Source organism: Salvia hispanica, chromosome 5 (assembly GCF_023119035.1).
Source record: "Salvia hispanica cultivar TCC Black 2014 chromosome 5, UniMelb_Shisp_WGS_1.0, whole genome shotgun sequence".
NCBI classification, from domain to species: domain Eukaryota; kingdom Viridiplantae; phylum Streptophyta; class Magnoliopsida; order Lamiales; family Lamiaceae; genus Salvia; species Salvia hispanica.
In genome coordinates, this window is record NC_062969.1 from 4,501,019 (window position 1) to 4,522,704 (window position 21,686).

The 21,686-nt window shown below is 35.1% G+C and overlaps 2 protein-coding genes across 2 annotated transcripts; one reads left to right on the top strand and one right to left on the bottom strand.

The window, feature by feature from the left end:
• Nucleotides 1-6,195: 6,195 nt before the first annotated feature.
• Nucleotides 6,196-7,292, bottom strand: LOC125191349 (adenylate isopentenyltransferase-like). The gene has a single exon (XM_048088890.1). The coding sequence runs from the start codon at nt 7,172-7,174 to the stop codon at nt 6,224-6,226; it is 951 nt and encodes a 316-aa protein (XP_047944847.1). The 5' UTR covers nt 7,175-7,292; the 3' UTR covers nt 6,196-6,223.
• Nucleotides 7,293-12,719: 5,427 nt separating this feature from the next.
• On the top strand, nt 12,720-14,413 carry LOC125189257 (secreted RxLR effector protein 161-like). Its single transcript, XM_048086549.1, has 4 exons — nt 12,720-12,985; nt 13,062-13,235; nt 14,055-14,172; nt 14,384-14,413. Exons 1-4 carry the CDS (start codon nt 12,720-12,722, stop codon nt 14,411-14,413), a joined length of 588 nt encoding a protein of 195 aa, XP_047942506.1.
• The last annotated feature ends 7,273 nt before the right edge of the window (nt 14,414-21,686 follow it).

The following is a 21,686-nucleotide window of genomic DNA, read 5'->3' on the forward strand; positions in this document are numbered from 1 at the left end:
CTGTTTAACATGTGAATTGATTAATCGCATAATCGGTCAAATAGATCCGTATCTGATTTATTTGTTTTGTACAAGTCTTCCGTTGTGCAAGAGGCACAAAACCCCAACAATTTCGTCAAAAGAAAAAAGTGATACGACATTTTCTTCTTCCATTACTGATATACTTCCTATGTTCCGCAGTAGTTGAGTCATTTCATTTCATTTTTTGCACTCGTTTTTGAAATGAGAGTAATAATATACTCCCTCCGTCCCAGAGAAGTTGACACACTTTCCTTTTTAGTTTGTCCCACAAAAGATGTCACATTTCCCTTTTTGGAAAAAGTTCTCTCTCACATGAATATAAAAATTATATTTTCTCTCTCCATTTAACACACAAAATAAAACCTCCTAAAATCTCGTGCCATTTTCAAAGTATGCCAACTTCTCTGGGACGGAGGGAATACTATTTAGAGTGGTAAGGGAGTAAAATAAGAGAGAAATAGCACTCGTTTTGAAATGAGAGTAATTATATACTATCTAGGGTGGTGAGAGAGTAAAGTAAGAGAAACATAGAAAATATCTTTTATGAACCGTGTGAAATAGAAAAACTATTTTTTTTGGAACGAGAGATTATAAATTATTTTTTCATAATTAGTACGATTTGCATGTTGATATATTGGAGTGCTTGTTACATTACTCAATCTAAAAACGTGCCGTACAGCCCAGAAATTGAATAACTAGGCTATAAAGTTTCCCTTCGGTTTCTATAACAATATGATGAAAAGAAATGGTCTTTGAATAAATTGACAAATGATTTTTATTTAAAATTATCGTAAATTAGCCTAATGGTCTTTGAATAATGAAACCTTGTCACGCAATTGTGGACCTTAAATTGTTATATTAGGCTGGGCTAACGTTGATCGAATATCTGTTTGTGGGCTGTTATTGTTATTGCTCCTTCAGGCTTCATGAGCATTATTCTTCCGATAAAGGGAATCTAGACTTTGATAAGCATAATTGTTGTTTAGTATGTTTCCTATATATTTGTATAATTCAATTATTTGATGAGTTTATTGAGTTTTGATAGCAGAAAGAACATAAAAAGGTAAAATATGGAAAAAAAAATACTTTCAAACATTCCATTCTTGAGTTTTACAAGTTACATGGCGTGTGAGTATCCTTACAAACCATATGGGCCGCTTAAAGTACTTTTGATTCGAGGGTTCGATTTTAAATTGCAGAGACTTTGAGCTTTAAAACCCGACCTATCATTTTTCTTTCATTTTGTTGATTTGTGTTATTTTATATTAGATAGTTTGTGAATTATAAATGCCTTAAATAATTTTTAAAAATTCAAACAACACAAAAATCAAATTGAATGTACATAAACTATCATTGACCCTAAAAATGAAAATGTGGAGCAATTGAAAAATGCCAACTTTCTTCATTGTGCTCTGTAACAAGCTAAATGCTGTATTTCTGTATATAAGACAATTGTACCATAATGTGTTGGAAAGAGGAATGTGATCAATTGGCCTAGCAAGTTATCCATTATATTATTCATACAGATTAATAAAATATTAATTGATTAATTAAATATTAATAAAATATACACACAGAATACACAATACATTATGTTGTTGTAAGCATGTGGGCTTGTATTTATAGGATCACGCGCACAAGCAGAAAGCGCATGCGTCGACTCATTCCTTTCTATGTCATACTACTATTTTAATACACATTATTTATAAATAAAAATTATTAATTGTTTAGTAGTAGTAGTACTAGTAGCTACTATTGTAAACTAAAACTTTTACTGCAACTATATTTTAAATTCGATCAAGACGGCAACAATTTTAAATTATACTGTAATGAATTAGTACGCGAATCCATAATCCTAAACCCTAAATTTTTGGTACTTTGATAGTAAAATATTTTTGCCTAGGTGGTGTCATAATGCTTCCAATGCACTCATTTGCTCTATTTTCTAGATTTTTGTCTTTCTTTTCTTGGGATCAATATTCAACAGTTAAGATATATGGGTTCGTGCGTGTATAAAATATGATTAATTAAAATCACACTATGTGGACAGTTTAAGCATGTTCCTAGAGTAAATACACATGGTTGAAGGCATGCGCCTTTTCTTCATTCATTACGGAGTACCAATTTGTGAATTATTATAATATTACTCTGTTTTAGGTCGAGTATGTTTGTAGTATAATGTATCTTTTCTGTTAGAGAGATATCGAACCCATTACCTCATGCTTAAGGGATTAAAGTGTGCATCAATAGTTTTTTTGATTTAGCAGCAATAAGATAAAAATAATTAGTGTTGGTCATGTTATAATAAATTATAAAATGTTTTTCTATTTAATTTTCAAAAATAATTTTATCTCACTAATATTTAGCATAACTTCATCATATTGTTCATTAAATAATATATATATCGTCATAATACATCAAACTCTTGTTATTACCATATAAATACAGTGATGATTACTCATTCTATGTTGCTTCGAGAACATTAAAATGATCGACTTTTAAGTCCTGCGTTATATATGAGAATGGATCTCCTGCTGTGCTCCAGTGCTGTGCTCTCATAGCCCAAATTTTTTATTAATAAAATAAATTTTAAAATATTAATTACTCCCTCTGTCCCGCTTTAGGAGTTTTGGTTGATCAGTTTTGGGCGTCCCGCTTTAGGAGTTCCGGTTGGGATAAATTAATAAAAAATGTCTACAAAGTGTTAAAAATGTTAAAAGTGGATCCCAACATCCACTACAACTAATAAAAAAGTGTTAAAAGTGGGTCCCGACATCTACTACAACATTTATTTATTGGAGACTCAATTAAAAGTGGGTCTCAACATCCACTACAATATTTATTTATTACACACTCAAATATTTTTTTTCTTAAAACATGTGTCCGACTAAACCGAGATTCCTAAAGCGAGACGGAGGGAGTATTTTTTTAAAAATTGTGCTATGAGAGCACAACACTCCCTGTTGTGGTGGGAGCACAATAGGGGATCCATCTCCGCTATATATACATTAGGTACCTTAACAAATTTTAATATACATTAGGTACCTAAACAAATTTTTATGTATAATAGAATAAGGTCACTTTTTATTTACATAAATCATATTCACATTTTACACACAAAAAGCATACCGCAATTTTTAAAATTAGGACAATTTGATATGATAGATAATTCATATTTATTAAAGTCAGTAACAAAAATTAGCCTAAAATATACTTTTATTATGTATATATTAAATGGCTGAAATTCACTTGGAAAGGGGGAGGGAGAGAGAAAAGTATTATGGTGACTGGTCAAAATAAAGGGATAGAATGGAAAGTTAATATATATTCGATGATCATCTATATATGATTATTTGTAGAATATTTTATTATATGGTAGTAATAGATATTCGAAGATCATACTACGATTATGTACCAAACATCACTGACAGTTATCTAATTATATGATCTTGCTATCGACTTATAAAAATCGGTACATTCACGAGTTAGTTCATGCCGTGGTATGAACTTGTGGCTAGGCGCATTGTTACAACTTTCTAACACCTAATTATTTTAATATGACGAATTTATCCCAGAGATTTAGTTGATCGGATGATCTTCTATATGGATTCTGAAAATCTAATCTATAAAGGTGAATTTGGAATTTTGTTAGTCATATTACTATAATATAAATGTGATATCCAAGTCAAGTGTACACACAGTTTTTCATTTTGTCTGCATCTCAACACCTATTCTCATATGAATATTTGGATACATAGAATTAATCTTTTAATTAATACTCAAAATTGTTTTGTTATAATATTTTATTCTATTTCATTATACAAATTTTAATTTTGACTATTTTCTCAAAAATAAAATGCTATTTTCATTGAGAAATTATAAAATTAAATTTGAAATTCGACGGACTCAAACAAATGGAGTGTCCACAATGGGGGGTCGCGACACCTATTGCAAGGAGTGGAAGAGCCGCAACTGCATATTTTAAAAAAAAAAATTCTTAATTTATTTCTATAAATACAACCTATTCACAATTCATTTTTTGTCCAATTATTTTTATTGGTATAAATTTAAAATATATCAACAATTGATAAAATAATGTGATTTGTGGCTTTGGCGTTGTCATTGTGGCTGGACAAGTTTTTGTTGTTGTGTTGACTAGGCGGACAAGTTTTTTTTTCTGTGACGTGGCTATTCCGCCTTATTGTGGACACTCTTAGATAGTTGGACGCAAGCATTAACAATTTACCGTTTAACCAACATACCCGCAAAAGTGTCTTGTTTTTGTGTAGAATTCGAATTATAGCTTCTCCCAACTAAATTACAATGATAATGGAAATTAATTGAAAGTTGTATGCCAACCATCTAGTTCTTAAACTGTATAAAATATTCCAAAATGCTATAGAATTAAAGAAATTTCAAGGACGTAGGCGTTATTAATTTTGAATAAGAAACAAGTGGGAGGATGTTGATGTGATGATGTGACAAGGAAGAAGAGCTTGATTTTGGGAGCTTGTTTTACAGAGCAGAGGAAGAAGTGAAAGGGGGGCAGTGTATGCATATTAGGATGGAATAGGACCACCTTTTATAGGATTACGCACCTAAACATTAATGTGTATATGAATTATCTAGGAAACAAAAGTACTATAAACAGATAAATGGAAGACTATGATTAAAGCGTGGAGTCTATATGTATTGAACGCAGAGTTTAATTATGATGATCGAATTTACTGCAGAGTTGTTGATGGAGATTAAGAGGCACATTTTAAGTTCAAATGTGTATAGAAATAGGGCTGATTGTTATAATGCAAATGGTTGAAAAATGAAACTGGAACTCATATCATTATAAGAACGGGAAATTTATCATATAAACAAAATACTAACTTTACTGAATAGATGAAAATAGGAAATATGGTTTTTATTTGTTTAAAACGGTGTAGTATTGGCTATTGGGTATAAACAACCATGACTATCTCTAACCATTTACATCAGATTCAAATCCATTTTGTGCATACGTCATATTAAAAAGAAGTTTTATTCCAATTATTTACATCAAATTTAAAATTTACACCAGTTTTTGTCTCACAACTTTTACAGTAACACCAAAAAATAGGTTTGAGTTTGGTGTATGATTGGAGAAGATTTTTATAGCAAAACTCATTTTTAGAGTATGATTGGAAATAATCTTATAGATTATTAGTATTATTATTGCAAGCATACTCTTTAAATTATACTAATAAAACTAAAAATTTTCAAAAATAAAATAGAAAAAGCGTGTAGGTAGCCGCAACATTGTTCTGACTGACTGTTTAGTATCACTCTCAGATTTAATTAGGCATAAAATTAAAATCAATTTTAAAATTCATTTATGATTGAAAAACAATTTTAATTCAACTTTCACAACGCCAAAAAGAAAGGTTTACAGAGTTCTCTCTCTCTCTTTTTTTTCCCAAAATAGTTTTTTAAAAACCGAAAGGCTAAAAATCTCCATAATACCCCTCATCAAGCAGAGTTTACGTAGCTTTGACTCTATAGATAATTACCCAAAAGTTGCTCAAGGAGTACTCCTTATTTTATTAATAATAGTAACAAACTAACAATAGTTTAATATGCTATCTACCACACGTCGAACCGAGCATAGCATATTTAAATAGATTAAAATGGACTAGTGTTATAAGGAAGGACACTATCCATGGAATGGCAGGTCAGGTTTGATCAAATTAATGCATTCAAAGCCCAAGCTCCAAAGGTGTCGCTTTCCCCCAAAAAATGATTAAAGGTAAATAAATGAATTTTTGTTGGTTTTCGATCACATGAAACCTAGGATTCAAACTCTCAGTCTAGCTATGTTGCTAGATTTCAGAAAATAGTGGAAATTATTGGTACGAACAAAATGAGTAAAAATGGATTGAAAACAAGGAGAAGCATACAATTTTTTGGTTGACTGGTTTTTGTTTGTATTTATGAGTTAGTGGCAATTAGCAGAATGTACCAGCCCAGGCCAGGCCAGCCCCCCTTCTCTTTCTCTCCCTGTTCATCTCATCCCCAAAAATCAAAATTGGTCGCCCCCCTCCCCCTCAATTCCAAAACTTTTACAACAAGAAAACTTAAAAAAAAAAAAAAAAAAAAAAAAAACTCTCAAGTCTTAACAAACAAGAGAGAGAAAGGGGGGAATGTCCAATTTAGCTGGAAATAGCTGGAAAACCTACTCCATCAAGAACTGCTTCACAATCTTCACGCTTGGTTCCAACACCTGCCTCTCCCAAATCTCCGCCACCCTCCTCCCACCGGCCCCCTCCACCGCCGCCCTCAGCGCCGCCGTCGTGTCCACCTTTTTCAGATCCCACCCGGCGCAGTCCCTCAGCCGTTGGATCTTGGCCACCTGCCTTTTCGCCAGCTGACACGTGTTCTCCTTGATGGCCCCCACCGCCCCCTCGTACGCCTCCACGTCATCCTTGAAACGTCGAAAATACCCCTCGAATTCCGGCACCCCGATGGCCTTCTTCTGCCCGCTCTGGCTCACCGAGTCGCACTCGCCGCTGCTGAAATACTGCTTGAGCTCGTCGAACATGCCCGTGTCGAGCATGTCGTCGACGCGCTTGACGAGGTAGGCGTTGAGCACGGGAAGCGCGACGTCGACGTGGAGGAAGCAGCAGCGGTAGCGCTGCTCCCGGCAGAAGGCGGAGGAGGAGGAGGAGGAGAAGACGTCGGTGTCCGGGTCGAATTTGCTAGCGATGAATGCGTAGAGGAGGGAATTGGAGCCGCCGACGAGGAAGGGGATGCGGCGGCGGGAGAGGATGTCGGAGACGGCGGCGGAGGCGGCGGAGCGGAAGTCGGAGGGGGTGAACTCGGGGTGGGATTCGGAGGGGGAGAAGTGGGCGAGGAGGTGGTGGCGGATGTTTCGGCGGTCGGAGAGGGGGATTTTGTTGGTGGTGATGTCGAGGCCGCGGTAGGCTTGGATTTTGTCGGAGTTGATGATTTCGGAGGAGGGGAAGAAGCGGGAGATGAGGTCGATGGAGAGCTTGGTCTTGCCGCACCCGGTGGGGCCCATCACCACCACGACTTTTTGGGGGCGGGGGGCGGTGGTTGACAGGGGCATGTTGTTGGAAGAAGGGGAATGGGTTTTTGTAAGGCATGCTAGTCTTCTCAATCTCATTAAGGGAATAAAAAAGAAGCAATGAGAGACAGTGGTGGTGGCGGATGGCAAGGGAATGAGGATTGGATGAAGAGTTGGTGAGGGTGTTATGTACGGTGCGTGTGTTTTTTGTCTGGTGCTGTTGGGTTTTCTTTCATATCTCTCTCTCTAGTCTCTATATATATAGATACTAGATAGATAGGTGGTGTATTGGTGTTCGTTGAAGAGAGAGTTGATTGTTGGCTTCAGACTCTCTCTTCTCGACGTTAATAAGTGGTGTATGGATACGTTCAAAAACTGTTTTTTTTTTCTGTGCTTTTGATGGCGTGTGACTGATTGTGACAATCCCTTTGCAATTGGGCATAGAAAGTGAGCTTTTTACATTTTTTAATATTATACATGACGAGGTGGCACTGAGAAAATAAATTCAAGCCACTTCATTTTTTTAACCGTACGGAATCTAGGCTATATTCATACCCCACCTCTACATCATTTGTAAATTACCAGTCTTCTCCATATTTACGGAGTCTCTCTATAAATCTACTCGTACCATTGCCATTTGTCAATAGTTAAATGTTAATCCCTCCGTCCCCGATTAAGAGTCACACTTCATTTTTACCATAAATGGTAGTAAATCTCACATTCCACTAACCCATTTCACTCATATTTTATTATAAAACCAATATAAAAAAATGGGTCTCACATTCCACTAACTTTTCAACCAACTTTTATTTACATTTCTTAAAACCCGTGCCCGGTCAAACTGTGACTGCTAATGGGGGACGGAGGAAGTACTCCCTAGCATGTGTTGGATATATTAGAGTGGACTTTTATTTGGGCTATGTTATTTGTTAAGCCCGGATATGATTAATTGGGCTGAGCCCAATTACTTACCCTCTCTCACCAGATGCTGCCACGTGCCCTCTCTCTCGGATGCTGCCTTCCAGCCGTTGGAGGTAGGGTTGTGTGTGTTAATTGAGAGAAGGCTATGCGTCGTTCTCATTATTCACTCTAATCTCTCTCTCTCTCCTCTTTCGATTCATTGCTTCTCTCTCTTCTCTCTTCTTCTCCGATGATCTTCCAGCCATCTCTTGGTGATCTTCCATGGTTCTCTGATTGGTAGATCTGTTGTGAGTGCTGGTGTGAAGCAATCTCTTCGATTGATTGTTGCTGGAGAGGAACTATGGTTTGTGAGAACTCGGAGGTTGTGCGTGGAGATTTGTTCGGTGGAACTTGATCTGGTGTGAGGGGTTTCTCTGGTGGAGGTATTGGTGGTCTGAGGGTTAACTCTATCCAATCCATATGTGCTCCCTTGGGTTTAGTTTTGGAAGAATAGATCAGTGTTGTTGTGGCGGGTTCTGAGCCAAGTTTCTTTGATCTGTTGTCTTTCTCTTTGTTCTTAGTTAGTTCTTGTGTTTAGATCCGAGAGGATCTTTCTTGTTGTTACTAACTTGTGTGTTGAGTGTGCAGGCTGAAGTAATCGCTAGGAAGCAGAGTTGATAGCTTCCAAGACCTTGTAATCGTTAGAACTAGATTCTTGTAATCTAAGTTTGTATTACTTGTGTAAAATCAGCCGCGTGGGTGAGAGTTTGGCTGAGCTCTCTTGTACAAGAACAAAGAGGTCTCGGTAATTAGTGAATCTAGACTGATCTGATCCCTACAGTGGTATCAGAGCCACGGGGGGATAAGTCTAGCACGCCGAGTCGCTTAAGGAGGTGGGCAAGTGGAATCCTCCTTCGAGAGGGTATTCACTCTGGTAAATTGGCTATACCTTTCTTGTTTTAGTTTTCTGTTTAGTGCCAAATATAGGCTTGGGATCTTGTTTTCTGGTAGACAGTCTCTGGCAAAGACTTAGGACTTCTGTGCTTTCTGTGTCTGTGTTGCTTCCGCTGGTTCTTGTGCTCTGTGATCTTGTGATCTCATTTTACTTGACCACCAAGCATTTTATACTGCCCAAATGACCCCCTGCGCCCTCCAGTAGTGAGTGATTGCGGCTGGGATAGCCTTGGCCAGTGTTGCTCGTGACAGTCAAGGATTTGAGGTCTTGTCTGTTTTGTGAAAGCTGTTGGTCTGTTCTTGTGTTGCTTGTGTATGTCTCTTTGTTTCAGGTGTGTAAGGCTTTGTGTTTTTTGTCTTGCTTCCTGTGTCCTTGCAAATTTTCTTGCTAAAATGTCTCAGCCTGTTGGTTTGGTTCCTTATAATGGTAAAAATGATTTTGCTATTTGGAAACAAAAAATGAAATGTGTTTTGATTCAACAAAAAGTTTTCAAAGTTGTTGATGGGTCTTTACCTGAGGATACTGCTCAGGATAAAATTGATGAAATGAATGAGTTGGCTAGGGCCACTATTGTGTTAAATCTATCTGATCTGTGATTAGGAAAGTTGATCATGAGGAATCTGCTTCTGAAATGTGGAAATTGCTTGATACTCTGTATACTGAAACCTCTATGTCTTTAAGAATGTATCTGCTTGAAAAGTTGTTTAAATTTAAGCTGGATCTTGCTAAAGAAGTTGGTTCAGGATATTAAGAGATCAGGTGATAAAACCATAGATGAATACACTAGTATAGCTCTTATGAATGCCATACCTGACTCCTATAGTGATGTAAAGGCTGCCATTAAGTATGGTAGGTATTCTGCCCCTGTGGACCTTATTATTAGCTCCCTAAAGTCTAAAGAACTTGAACTTAGGGAAAGAGCTGCTGATAAGAATGCTTATAACAAAGTCTTAAATGTCAGAGGTAGATCTAAATCTAGAGGGGGAAATGAGCCTAATGGAGGTTCTGGAAATGGCTCCAACTCTAGGAAAAAGTTTAGGTCTAGGTCTAGAAGCAAGGATCCTAAAACCTATAGGAAGTGTTTCAATTGTGGTGATATTGGACACTATAAGAAAGAGTGCACTAAGCCTAACAAGAATAAGTTTCCCAACAACAATGCCCAAGTTGAAACCCTTGTTAATGTTGCTACATATGACAATGTTAATGATTCTGTGTTCATGGTGCATGATCTGCAATTTGTGAATGCCTCTCCTGCTTGTCCCTTTACCTCTAATGACTGGTTATGTGATTCTGGATGTACTTATCATGTGAGTCCTTTCAAGGAAGTGTTTTCTGAGCTGAAACCTGTAACTAAAACTTTTGTGTCTGGCTGATGACAAGAAATGTGAAATTCTTGGTATTGGCACTGTGTGTTTAAAGTTTGAAAATGGTTATGTGCTCAACCTGAAGGATGTTAGATATGTTCCAGACCTGTGTTATAACCTGATGTCTTGTACTGCTCTTGAAATTGAGGGTATGGGGGGTAAATGGGGGGAAGGCTGTATGAAAATTTGCAGATGATCTATGTGCCTTTTCAAAGCTAAGAAAAAGTGTGGTTTGTATGTCTGTACTGCTGTGCCTCTTGCATGTGAAAAAGCTTATGCCAATGTAGTTAAAACTGATAGAACCATGTTGTGGCATAATAGGCTAGGTCACATGAGTGTTAAAGGCTTGAGTATTCTGAAAAAACATGCCATCCTTTCTGATAATGATGTTCAAAGTGAGTTGCATTTCTGTGATTCTTGTGTGCTGGGTAAACAACATAGAGTTTCTTTTCCTAGTACTCCTGCTCCTGCTAATGTGAGTAAATGTATTTTGGAATACTTGCATATGGATGTCTGGGGTCCTGCTTCTGTGTCTTCTCACTCTGGATGTATTTACTTCTTGTCTGTGATTGATGATTTTTCAAGGAAAGTTTGGTGTTTTTTGATGAGACATAAGTCTGATGTTTTTGAAAAACTTAAAACTTGGAAAACCTTGATTGAGACTCAAACTGGTAAGAAGATCAAGGCTATTAGAACTGATAATGGCCTGGAGTTTTGCAATAATCAGATGGATGACTTATGTGACAGTTTTGGAATCAGAAGACAAAAAACAGTGTCTTATACCCCACAGCAAAATGGGGTTGCTGAGAGAATGAACAGAACTTTACTTGAAAAAGTGAGATGCATGCTTTCTAAGTCTGGATTGTCAAAAAAGTTTTGGGGTGATGCTTTATTAACTGCTACTTATTTGGTAAATAGGTCTCCTTCTGTGCCTCTGGTTGGTCAGTGTCCTGAATATGTGTTCTGTGGCAAGCCTCTCAACTTTTCTCACCTAAGGGTTTTTGGCTGAACTGCTTTTGTGCATAATAGGTCTGATAAACTTGAGCCTAGATCTAGGAAAGGTGTTTTTCTAGGTTACCCTGAGGGTGTCAAAGGGTATAGAGTCTGGCTAAGGGATGAACTTGGGTTCAAGGTCATAATAAGTAGGGATGTGGTCTTCAATGAAGATGAATTCCCCTGCTTAAGATTGACAAGTAGCCCAGATCCTATAGATGTGGACAATGAACCCCTCAATGAGGTGGAGTCCACAGATACACTCACTGGAGTGGAGCATCCCAGTGATGCTCCAAGTGAGATGGAGCAGCCATTTTGGAACACTTATCCAGTCTATACTCCTAATGAGACACCTGATGAAGGAAATCCAAATGTGATGCATGATAATCCTGCCCAAAATGTTGCTGACAATGTGCCTAATTTGCATAATAGTCATGTTAGAAATTCTCCTCCTGTTGCTGCTCAGAATGTGATACATAGCCCAAGTGGCATCTAAAATGCTATTGATAATACTAATTTGCAGGATTATGTGTTATCCAGAGATAGAACTAGAAGGGTAAATGTCAATAAACCCTCTAGATATGATGGCTTTGTTGGTTTAGTTGCCCTTATAAATTTGGCTTTCAATGTGTATGAATCAGATGGGGATGAGCCCCAAACTTATAAGCAGGCTACAAAATCAAAGTTCTGGAGTCAGTGGCATAAAGCCATGTTGGAGGAGATGCATTCACTAAAAATTAATCTTACTTGGATTCTTGTACCTTTGCCTCCTGGTGCATCTGTGGTTGATTGCAGGAGGCTTTATAAAATTGAAAAATGAGGTGGAGGGCCTTAGGTACAAGGCTAGATTAGTGGCAAAGGGCTTTACCCAACAAGAGGGGGTAGATTACACAGAAATATTTGCCCCTGTTGTTAAATTCACTACTGTCAGATGCTTGCCTTGTGTGCTCATTTTGATTTGGGAACTAAAGCAAATGGATGTTAAAACTGTCTTCTTGCATGGTGATCTTGATAAGCCCATTTATATGAAACAGCCTGAGGGCTTTGTTGATCCCAAGTTTCCCAATCATGTGTGTTTGTTAAAAAAAGCTTTATATGGTTTAAAACAGACTCCTAGGCAGTGGAACATCAAGTTTAATACATGTATGCAGAAGTTAGGCTTTGTAAGAAGTACCTTTGATGCTTTCTTGCATGTTAAGAATCTTGATGGTGTTCCTGTTTTCTTATTGTTATATGTTGATGACATGTTAATAATGGGTCCCTGTTTGAAAACCATAAAAGGTGTCCAAGCTGCTTTGAGTGAGAATTTGACATTAAGGATCTTGGTGATGCTCAGAAAATCTTAGGGATAAGTATCTTTAGAGATAGGAAAGCTTTTACCCTTGTGTTGCATCAAGAACCCTATGTGTACAAAATTCTGAAAAAATTTAACATGTTTGATGCTAAGTCTGCTTCTGTGCCTTTAGTTGCTCATTTTATGTTGAGTAAAGATCTGTGCCCTAAGTCTCAATCTGAAGTTGATGCTATGAAGAGAATTCCCTATGCTAATGCTATTGGATCTATGATGTATTTGATGGTTAGCACTAGGCCTAATATTGCCTATGTTGTTTCATGTCTTAGTAGATACATGTCTAATCCAGGTCCTGTTCATTGGGAAGCTCTGAAATGGCTTCTTAGATACTTGAAGCAAACTGCTAAGTATGGTTTATGCTATTCTAAATGTGATGATGGTGTTTTACTAACTGGTTGTGGATTCTAACTATGCCAATGACAGAGATAAGAGGAAGTCAACTACCTCCTATGTGTTTACAGTGTGTAGGTCTTGCATAAGTTGGAAATCCCAGTTGCAGCACATTGTGGCCTTGTCTACCACTGAGTCAGAGTATATTGCCATCACTGAGGCAATGAAAGAGGCTGTATGGTTAAAGGGAGTGCTTTCTGAACTCAAGTTTGTGAAAACCTCTCCTGTTGTGTTCTCTAATTCTCAATCTGCTATTCAGTTATGTAAAAATCATGTTTTCCATGATAGAACAAAACATATAGATGTAAGGTTTCATTACATCAGAGACATTGTAGAAAAAGGTGAAGTGTTTCTTCAAAAAGTGCATACTGATAAAAACCCAGCTGACATGGAAACTAAGCCCTTACCATTAGAGAAACTTCTTTTCTGCATTAAGTTTTTGCACTTTGATCTAGGATAGGTTGCATGTCCCGGGGGAAAGACCTCAGCCACCTTATCTGTTGTGGTAAGGGTGGTAGGTGGTTGGAGGCATGAAGTCCTTTAGACTAATGGGTGTCAGCCCCTCTGGTGTCTAAATGGCAACCTGGTGGTTCCCAAAATGCTAGTGGACTCTGTCCTTTGGTGCTGAGGGATCTGCCTTGTAGGCTGTGATGAGTATGTCTTAACCTACAACACTTGATTGGTTTCCCAGAATAAAAGTCCAAGGTGGAGTATGTTGGATATATTAGAGTGGACTCATATTTGGGCTATGTTATTTGTTAAGCCCGGATGTGATTAATTGGGCTGAGCCCAATTACTTACCCTCTCTCACTAGATGCTGCCACATGCCCTCTCTCTCGGATGCTGCCTTCCAGCCGTTGGATGTAGGGTTGTGTGTTAATTGAGAGAAGGCTATGCGCCGTTCTCATTATTCACTCTAATCTCTCTATCTCCTCTTTCGATTCAGTGCTTCTCTTTCTTCTCTCTTCTTCTCCGATGATCTTCCGGCCATCTCTTGGTGATCTTGCATGGTTCTCTGATTGGTAGATCTGTTGTGAGTGCTGGTGTGAAGCAATCTCTTCGATTGCTTGTTGCTGGAGAGGAACTAGGGTTTGTGAGAACTCGGAGGTTGTGCGTGGAGATTTGTTCAGTGGAACTTGATCTGGTGTGAGGGGTTCTCTGGTGGAGGTATTGGTGGTCTGAGGTATTGGTGCTCCCTTGGGTCTAGTTCTGGAAGAATAGATCAGAGTTGTTGTGGCGGGTTCTGAGCCAAGTTTCTTTGATCTGTTGTCTTTCTCTTTGTTCTTAGTTAGTTCTTGTGTTTAGATCCGAGAGGATCTTTCTTGTTGTTACTAACTTGTGTGTTGAGTGTGCAGGCTGAAGTAATCGCTAGGAAGCAGAGTTGATAGTTTCCAAGACCTTGTAATAGTTAGAACTAGATTCTTGTAATCTAAGTTTGTATTACTTGTGTAAAATCAGCCGCGTGGGTGAGAGTTTGGCTGAGCTCTCTTGTACAAGAACAAAGAGGTCTCGGTAATTAGTGGATCTAGACTGATCTGATCCCTACAGCATGTTTTATTCATTATTCATTTCAGAAAAATCATCCTCCATGCACTAATAATCGTCCTATTTTGTCACTTTTATCCTTCCAACAATAATTATTTCATATGTTTTCTTAATACTTTTATTATAAATAACAAAAATACTTCATTAAAATTCATAAAAAAATAACAATTTCAAAAATTAAACTTTAAAATAAAAATTCTAAGAAAAAAATATCTAAAAATGGAGGATACAAGTATAAATTGAAACTGAAATGCGCTGTATTTATAGAATCTTATACTCCACTTAAAAATATATAAATTCGGACCACACCCTCCTCTACTGGAGTATGATACTAGTAATTCGCTTGTAAGCGCTGTTAAGCATAACATTTATGATACATAAATTTATATACTATAGTACTAGCAATCAACCATCACAGGTATACAACACCATCGTGAACTATAATTTATGTGTTATCATACATTCTTCAAGTCTTGGAAACACGAACACAAATTTTCATACGACAATTTTAGTCTCTTTTATTTATGTCAAAATTTTAAGTGATTGTTCTCGATGTTTTTAGATGTTCTTTCTTGCTGTGATGTTCAAAAAATTGATATTTCGGTCTTAATCAGCAAATCCGGTCAAGCGACATTAGTCGGGGTCCGCCAAAGATGGGTTCGGTATACCTGTGGTAAAAAAAAGGATGATCAAATAGTGTGAGTTGAGTGGTTATCGGGTCGACCTGATAGTGAATAAATTCGTTAAGATGAAATCAAAACACAAACATATTAAAAGAATCCTAATTAAACTAGAACATGAATTCATTCTACCTTTCAAACTCGAAGACGACTCGCACACAACACGAATCCATTAGCAACACAATTTTATCTTTATTGACATGATATAATAACAGCACAATAATGACACAAACTTGATAACACATGAAAATCACAATATTAACAGCACAAAATAATCTAGACGTTCTGCCTTTGTTTAATAACCGCTTCCAATTGTTCAGCCAAACCAACGACGGTTAGGATGAAATCCCACTCACATAATGAAATTGTTTGTTCACACCAATTTAATTAAACTTTTTGCAGCAAAATCTGCCCCCCGTTGCCAACTGCGCTGCCCCTGCATGTCTATAGCTTAGATGCAGTTTTTAAATTAAACTTTTATTTGCATATATCGTGGTGCTGATCTGAATCTAAATAAGCAAAAGGAAATGAGTACACCATGTTTTTTCTTCCTTTGCACAGTCAATTACTATACAAAATAATCCATTCGACGCCGCCATATCGTAGTCTTTTCATTAGACAACTAGTTACTTGCAACATGTTACATGTCAACCCCATGAATACTTATGAGCATACGAAACAATGCCATGTACCTAATTAAAATCTTGAATATAGAATGCGACTAACAAAAAGGGATGTCTTTTGTGTTTGCCAAATGAAGTTTGAACGTCACATGGAGCCCCTCTACTGTATTTTAGTTTTATGTTTCATTTGATATAGTGTTATTAATAAGCATATCATTACAATATCTATCAATTTAATATAACTAAGCACCTAAGGAGAGCTTATATATAAATATATCGGCCGAGATACACTTTAGAAGTATAGCATAAAACCAAAGTACAATTATTGTTTGTGTGTGTAATTGTAGAAATATCCGATCGGAATTTGCATGTCAATATCTATAGTTAGGCTTAGATTGAAATATCCATTGCAATAATACAGGATAATGTCCTTAAAACACGCTACAATACATGAATCAGTAAAATTGGGTAAGAGTACAGTCCAATTCCAATCTATCAAATTATATATGTCAATTTGTATACTATGCGTAAAAGAAAACTCAAAGGTACGTGTAACATAGAAGAAAACTAAGTCTATGTACTTAGCATATAATCGAAAGAATATCGTAAAAATTCTAGACACTTCAAATTTCATACCACGTGCAATATCAACAACAAAATATTATGCCTACATTTAAATGTCTCTTTTTCAACGAAAACACGAAAAGTAGATTAAAGCTCAAACGAACAGTATCATACGATAAACACTAGTGGATGTAGATGGGGGTAAATGGGGATACCAAACTATAAATTTTTATCAATATTTTTTAAAACTGTTACAATTATTGGGTTTTTTTTGTTAATTGTTGTAGATTAACACTGTTATGGGTTCAACTAGTAAGAAAATTATCGTTTTGAAATCTCATAAACAAATTAGAAAATTTAACCTCCACTGAGAATTTTTTTCTGCTTCCTGCTCTATTAATACAGACGAGCATTAACTATGGAGAAAGATAAATACAATAGTATTAATTTAGAACAAAATTTATTAAGCCGCGTGGGGGACTCGCCTCGAACCCAATTGGCTGGTAAAATAGGAATGTTAAAACATGTGACAGTGGGCGTGGGGGTTTATCGCAGAGCCCCATGAAATTTTTCCTAAATTAATATTATAGGTGACTATGAATAAAATGTTTGGCTTAGAATTATTAAATTATAGTAGTAGTGAATTTTATTTTCCTAGGCGAGGCATGTTTGATTGTGTGCTGATGGGAAACCTGATGCACTATGCATTCACGCTTCTGTATCTAGTTTTTGGGGTTTGGTGGAACGTGGAATGTTGGTCTTTTGTAATAGTATATTTATTATATTTTAATACTATTTTGAAATTTTAATAGTATTAACATAGTTTCTTTAATTAATGTGTGGAGTATAATTTAGCAATTCTTGTTTTTTATGTATACGTATTGACTTTTCTAGTTCGGCCTTATGACTTTTGTATGTCATATGTAGATCAGTCAGAAACTCATGGTGTTAAATTATCTTTTCTTTATTTTTAATTTCTTATTTACAAGCATATAATCAAGTAGGTAAAGTAATTATTTGATGTAAAATCTCAATCCGATAGCCTTCCACTTATCCACAATAAGAAAGCTAGCGACTAAAACTCTCAATTTGCATCGTGTTGTGATTACAATTAAAAGGGTTTATTAAAAGGCTAATTTGTATTATCGGTAATCAAAACACAACCAAAGTAGGAGTATTAAACAAAGAGAATTGTTTGAATCGGCAACATTCCTTAATTAGCCACTACACGATTACTACAACCACATTAAATACAGATGTTTGAATCTTGTTAAAATTGAAAGTGCCTTAATCCAATTCTTTAGACAAATACATGCACAGAGAGGTTCCAATAATTGCTACAATAGTATACTCCACAAGATACTGAAAAATCTATATACACTGAAAGATAATACTCCGTATATAATGAACATGTTACAATAAAATTTAGATATATTTAATTTCATGTCATTTATCAAATTCTCAATTTTCACAATTACGAAATGTAAATAATTATTTTGTAGTAATAATGATTAAACAAGTGTACACTGTTTGGTATATTTCACAAAAAGACACAATTATTCAGGATAACATCTTAGATTAAATCAATTGCTACAAATAATTTTAAAGATAAGAAAGGTGAGAAAAGTTCACGAGGTGGCCGCCATAATTAAATAATTAGAAGGCCCAAAATCGATCATACTTCCTGATTTGGAATTTGAACTTTTTGGATCATCAAAACAAAATAATTGTGATCAATGAGATGATGAAAAAATCAATTCTCCTAACTCAAAATTCAATAATTGGCACATATAAAATTGAATGGGAAACTATTGACCCGTGGACCAGAAAATATTGAACCAGAAAAGTGAAAAATGATACAACTAAGAAAAGAGAATTTTGATATCTCATAATAACTTTAATTTAGACCTTTTTAATTCCGAAAGTTGAAAGTATATATATTAGTTTATATATGAAATCATGGAAACTAAATTAATTAATCACAATTCAGCAGTGAACATTTCTAACCCATAAATCACTTCTTCATGTCCAGATAGAACTGTTTTATACCACAATCAACTATAATTTGGGATTTCCTATTAACTCATCTCCACAAATGAATTTCTTCCCGTGATCCAAGAAAAATAGCAACACATGATTATTCACTTACAATTTCTTCGTTGTCTATCCAAATTGACATTTCATGCACTTGAAATCATAAAAAGATGTGAGAACTACTAATTTATTAAGAAGACCTTAAAAAGTGTAAGAATCTTATTGATCACAATAAAGATGGTGTCACCTTGTGTGAACCCAAGTAGTCAAATTGGGTCTAACATTTCTTGATCAAACTTGACACATATTGTCTTATTGAATCAATCATCACCAATAAATGGAACTAAAGTAAAATTTTAGTTTGAAAAGGAGTACATCAATGTAATGATAATTTTTTCATGATAATCAAGATATACAATCATCACATGAGCTTTCTTTCTTCTCTCTAAGGGGGGAAATTCAATGTTCAAAGATACCAAACATCTCAAAGATAGGGACACAACACCATAACACACATTTCGTGTACAAATTATGTAAGAAATATTGGAGAGTTGACAAAAACTATAAGCAAACCGTTTTAGACTATTGAATCGATGTGGTAGTATAAGCATGTTGGGCGTAATTCAATTTTTCTTCTTCTAAGTTATTATGTTACACGATATATATGCTTCATTTGATACAATATTCAATAACACTATAGGTAATGTGCATTCAACACGAGAAAAATGTCATGCAAAAAAAGAAAAATAGTCCAAAAGCTAACAGAAGATTAAGAAAGATAAAAGTATAAACATAGTACTAATTTTTCTTCCTGTCATGATAAGAAGCAAACCTCCATTGATGACTTCTTGCAAGCATGAATTACCTTTTCATTGTTATCTTTAATCATGTAATCATTTGCTAGAAAAAAATTTAGCAAGTTAGAATATTTTCCCATATAAGCTACGAGCTCCTATTTTGCAATTTGAATAAAGATAAATGTACATAAATTATAAATATACGTAATGCCCCTAAATTATAAATTTAATTAAATTAAAGTACAACATAATTTTGTTATTAGTTATAAAAAATTATATGGAAAATTTATGAAAATTTTACATGATTTTGAGCTTCATTTGAAATAATTATACAACATTCAATAAAAAATTACTCCTACTTTTTAAATAGGTAGATATTTAATTTAAAATTTTAATATTTTTCTAAATTGTTGCAGAATGGTTATTATGTAATTTATTTTAAACCAATTTATATTTATAAATCAATTTCAATGTAAAATATCTAAAATGTTCAATTATGTGCTTACAATTGTGCATTTATCAGTACCCTTTAGATTTTTTATATTACTCTTAAACTAAGTGATTTCCTTTTGCTCATGATTTTGGAGTTCCAAGTAATTACGTGAGATGTGTTTATTTATGGATCTATTATATTAGTTCCATTATCTAATATTTAGGTGTTTATTTGAAACATTCTTCTACGTATCATTTTCAAAAATATTGTACTAATTCTTAGCAACTTTAATCATTACTATTTTTTCTGCACCTTTAAGTTCAGACTGAGATTTGCTATGATCTAGATCTATATTTTATTAGTTACTAGTACTATATTTTTGTCAATGCATATTCAGTCAAATAAATCAAACTTGTCATTTCCTACCCACTAAGTTGAGCAACATTAGTAATTACTGATTGCGAACTAATTTTTTCCCTATTCACTATTGTTTTAATAATTAATGAACTAAAAACTAATTACACGTGATTTGTTAGTTAGGTATACGAATGGAGTATAAATTAAATTACATTGGGTATAGTAATTTTTATCGATTGGTAATAGTTTCAATTTTTATGAGATTATTGGAGTTGTAACTAATTAGCAGAAGTATAATTTCCAAAATCAACCCGAACTACGTCCTAATGGGCCAACCAAACGTTCAATATCACCAAAGCTGGGCTTTAAAGCCCAAGACCTTAATGAGCTTTACTGCTTTATTTGGGCCGACGAAATACTCTCGAATTTTTATTAATAATGGAGTAGTACTTTTTCTTTAGCTTAATATTATAGTTCAAACACTTATTATTTTTGATAAAATCAACGGCCCAAATCTATCGAGAGACGGTGCAAAGGAGTGAGTAGGTGCAAATTTTGGTGAGCATAAGAAGGTGTGCAAGAACAAGGAAAAAATATAACTGAAGCAAACAGAATAAATAGAGAAGAACACTCTCTAAGCAACACAAAATCAAGAACCAAAACGAAAACACTCATTACTAAGGCCCCTGATCAAGAACTCACAGGAGAAAATAGATATAGATGGAATCACCTAGGTCTCAACCAGCAAGAAAGGGTTTGTTAATTTCTATTTTTAATTAAATCCTCACACACTTGCCCCGGTAAAATGAAAACTCATGGTCATGGCATTAAGTTCTTAGGATAAGTTTATTTTTTTCAACATCCTAGTTTGGTTCTACCTTCTGTACTAGAATTCTATAATATAATAATATTATCAACTGTTTAACTCGTGTTAAAGGGAGAATTTCAACATATAAAAATGGGTTTTAAACTTAATATTGATTGGTGTTCGTTTCTCGGTGTACATGCATAAAGATGGACTTCCTAATTAATAGTATTTGATACTATCACACGAGGGGATGCGATAAATTGCTAACTAATTATTAATCCAAAATTGAGATCAATTTTTAATTATTAGATTAGAAAATCTCGTGGTTGTCAAGTGTAATATATTTTAAATTTAAATAATTATTAATTAAATTAAAAGGGTATTAATGTCAAATCCTATATATAGTAATTATAAGGGAAATTGGTCTCTAAAACCATAAACTTTGCCCAAAATTTGGTATTTCCCATGAACTTTGAAATTGGTATATAATATCATGAACTTTGCATTTTGTTTGGTATTTCCCATGGCATGTTTATTACTATATTTGACTAACTTACGAGGCTTTTATCATACTTGACACAATTAAATCAACGTGGTTTTCAACGTGACTTTTTATGCTACATGCTATGAACTTAAAAAATGGTTTCAAATATTATAAAACATATCACGGTTGCCTATGTTAAATAAGATTTTGATGAAAATATCTTATTTGAGTGAATTTGGGAATACCAAACAAAATACAAAGTTCGTGATATTATATACCAATTTCAAAGTTCATGGGAAATACCAAATTTTAAGAAAGTTCATGGTTTTAGAG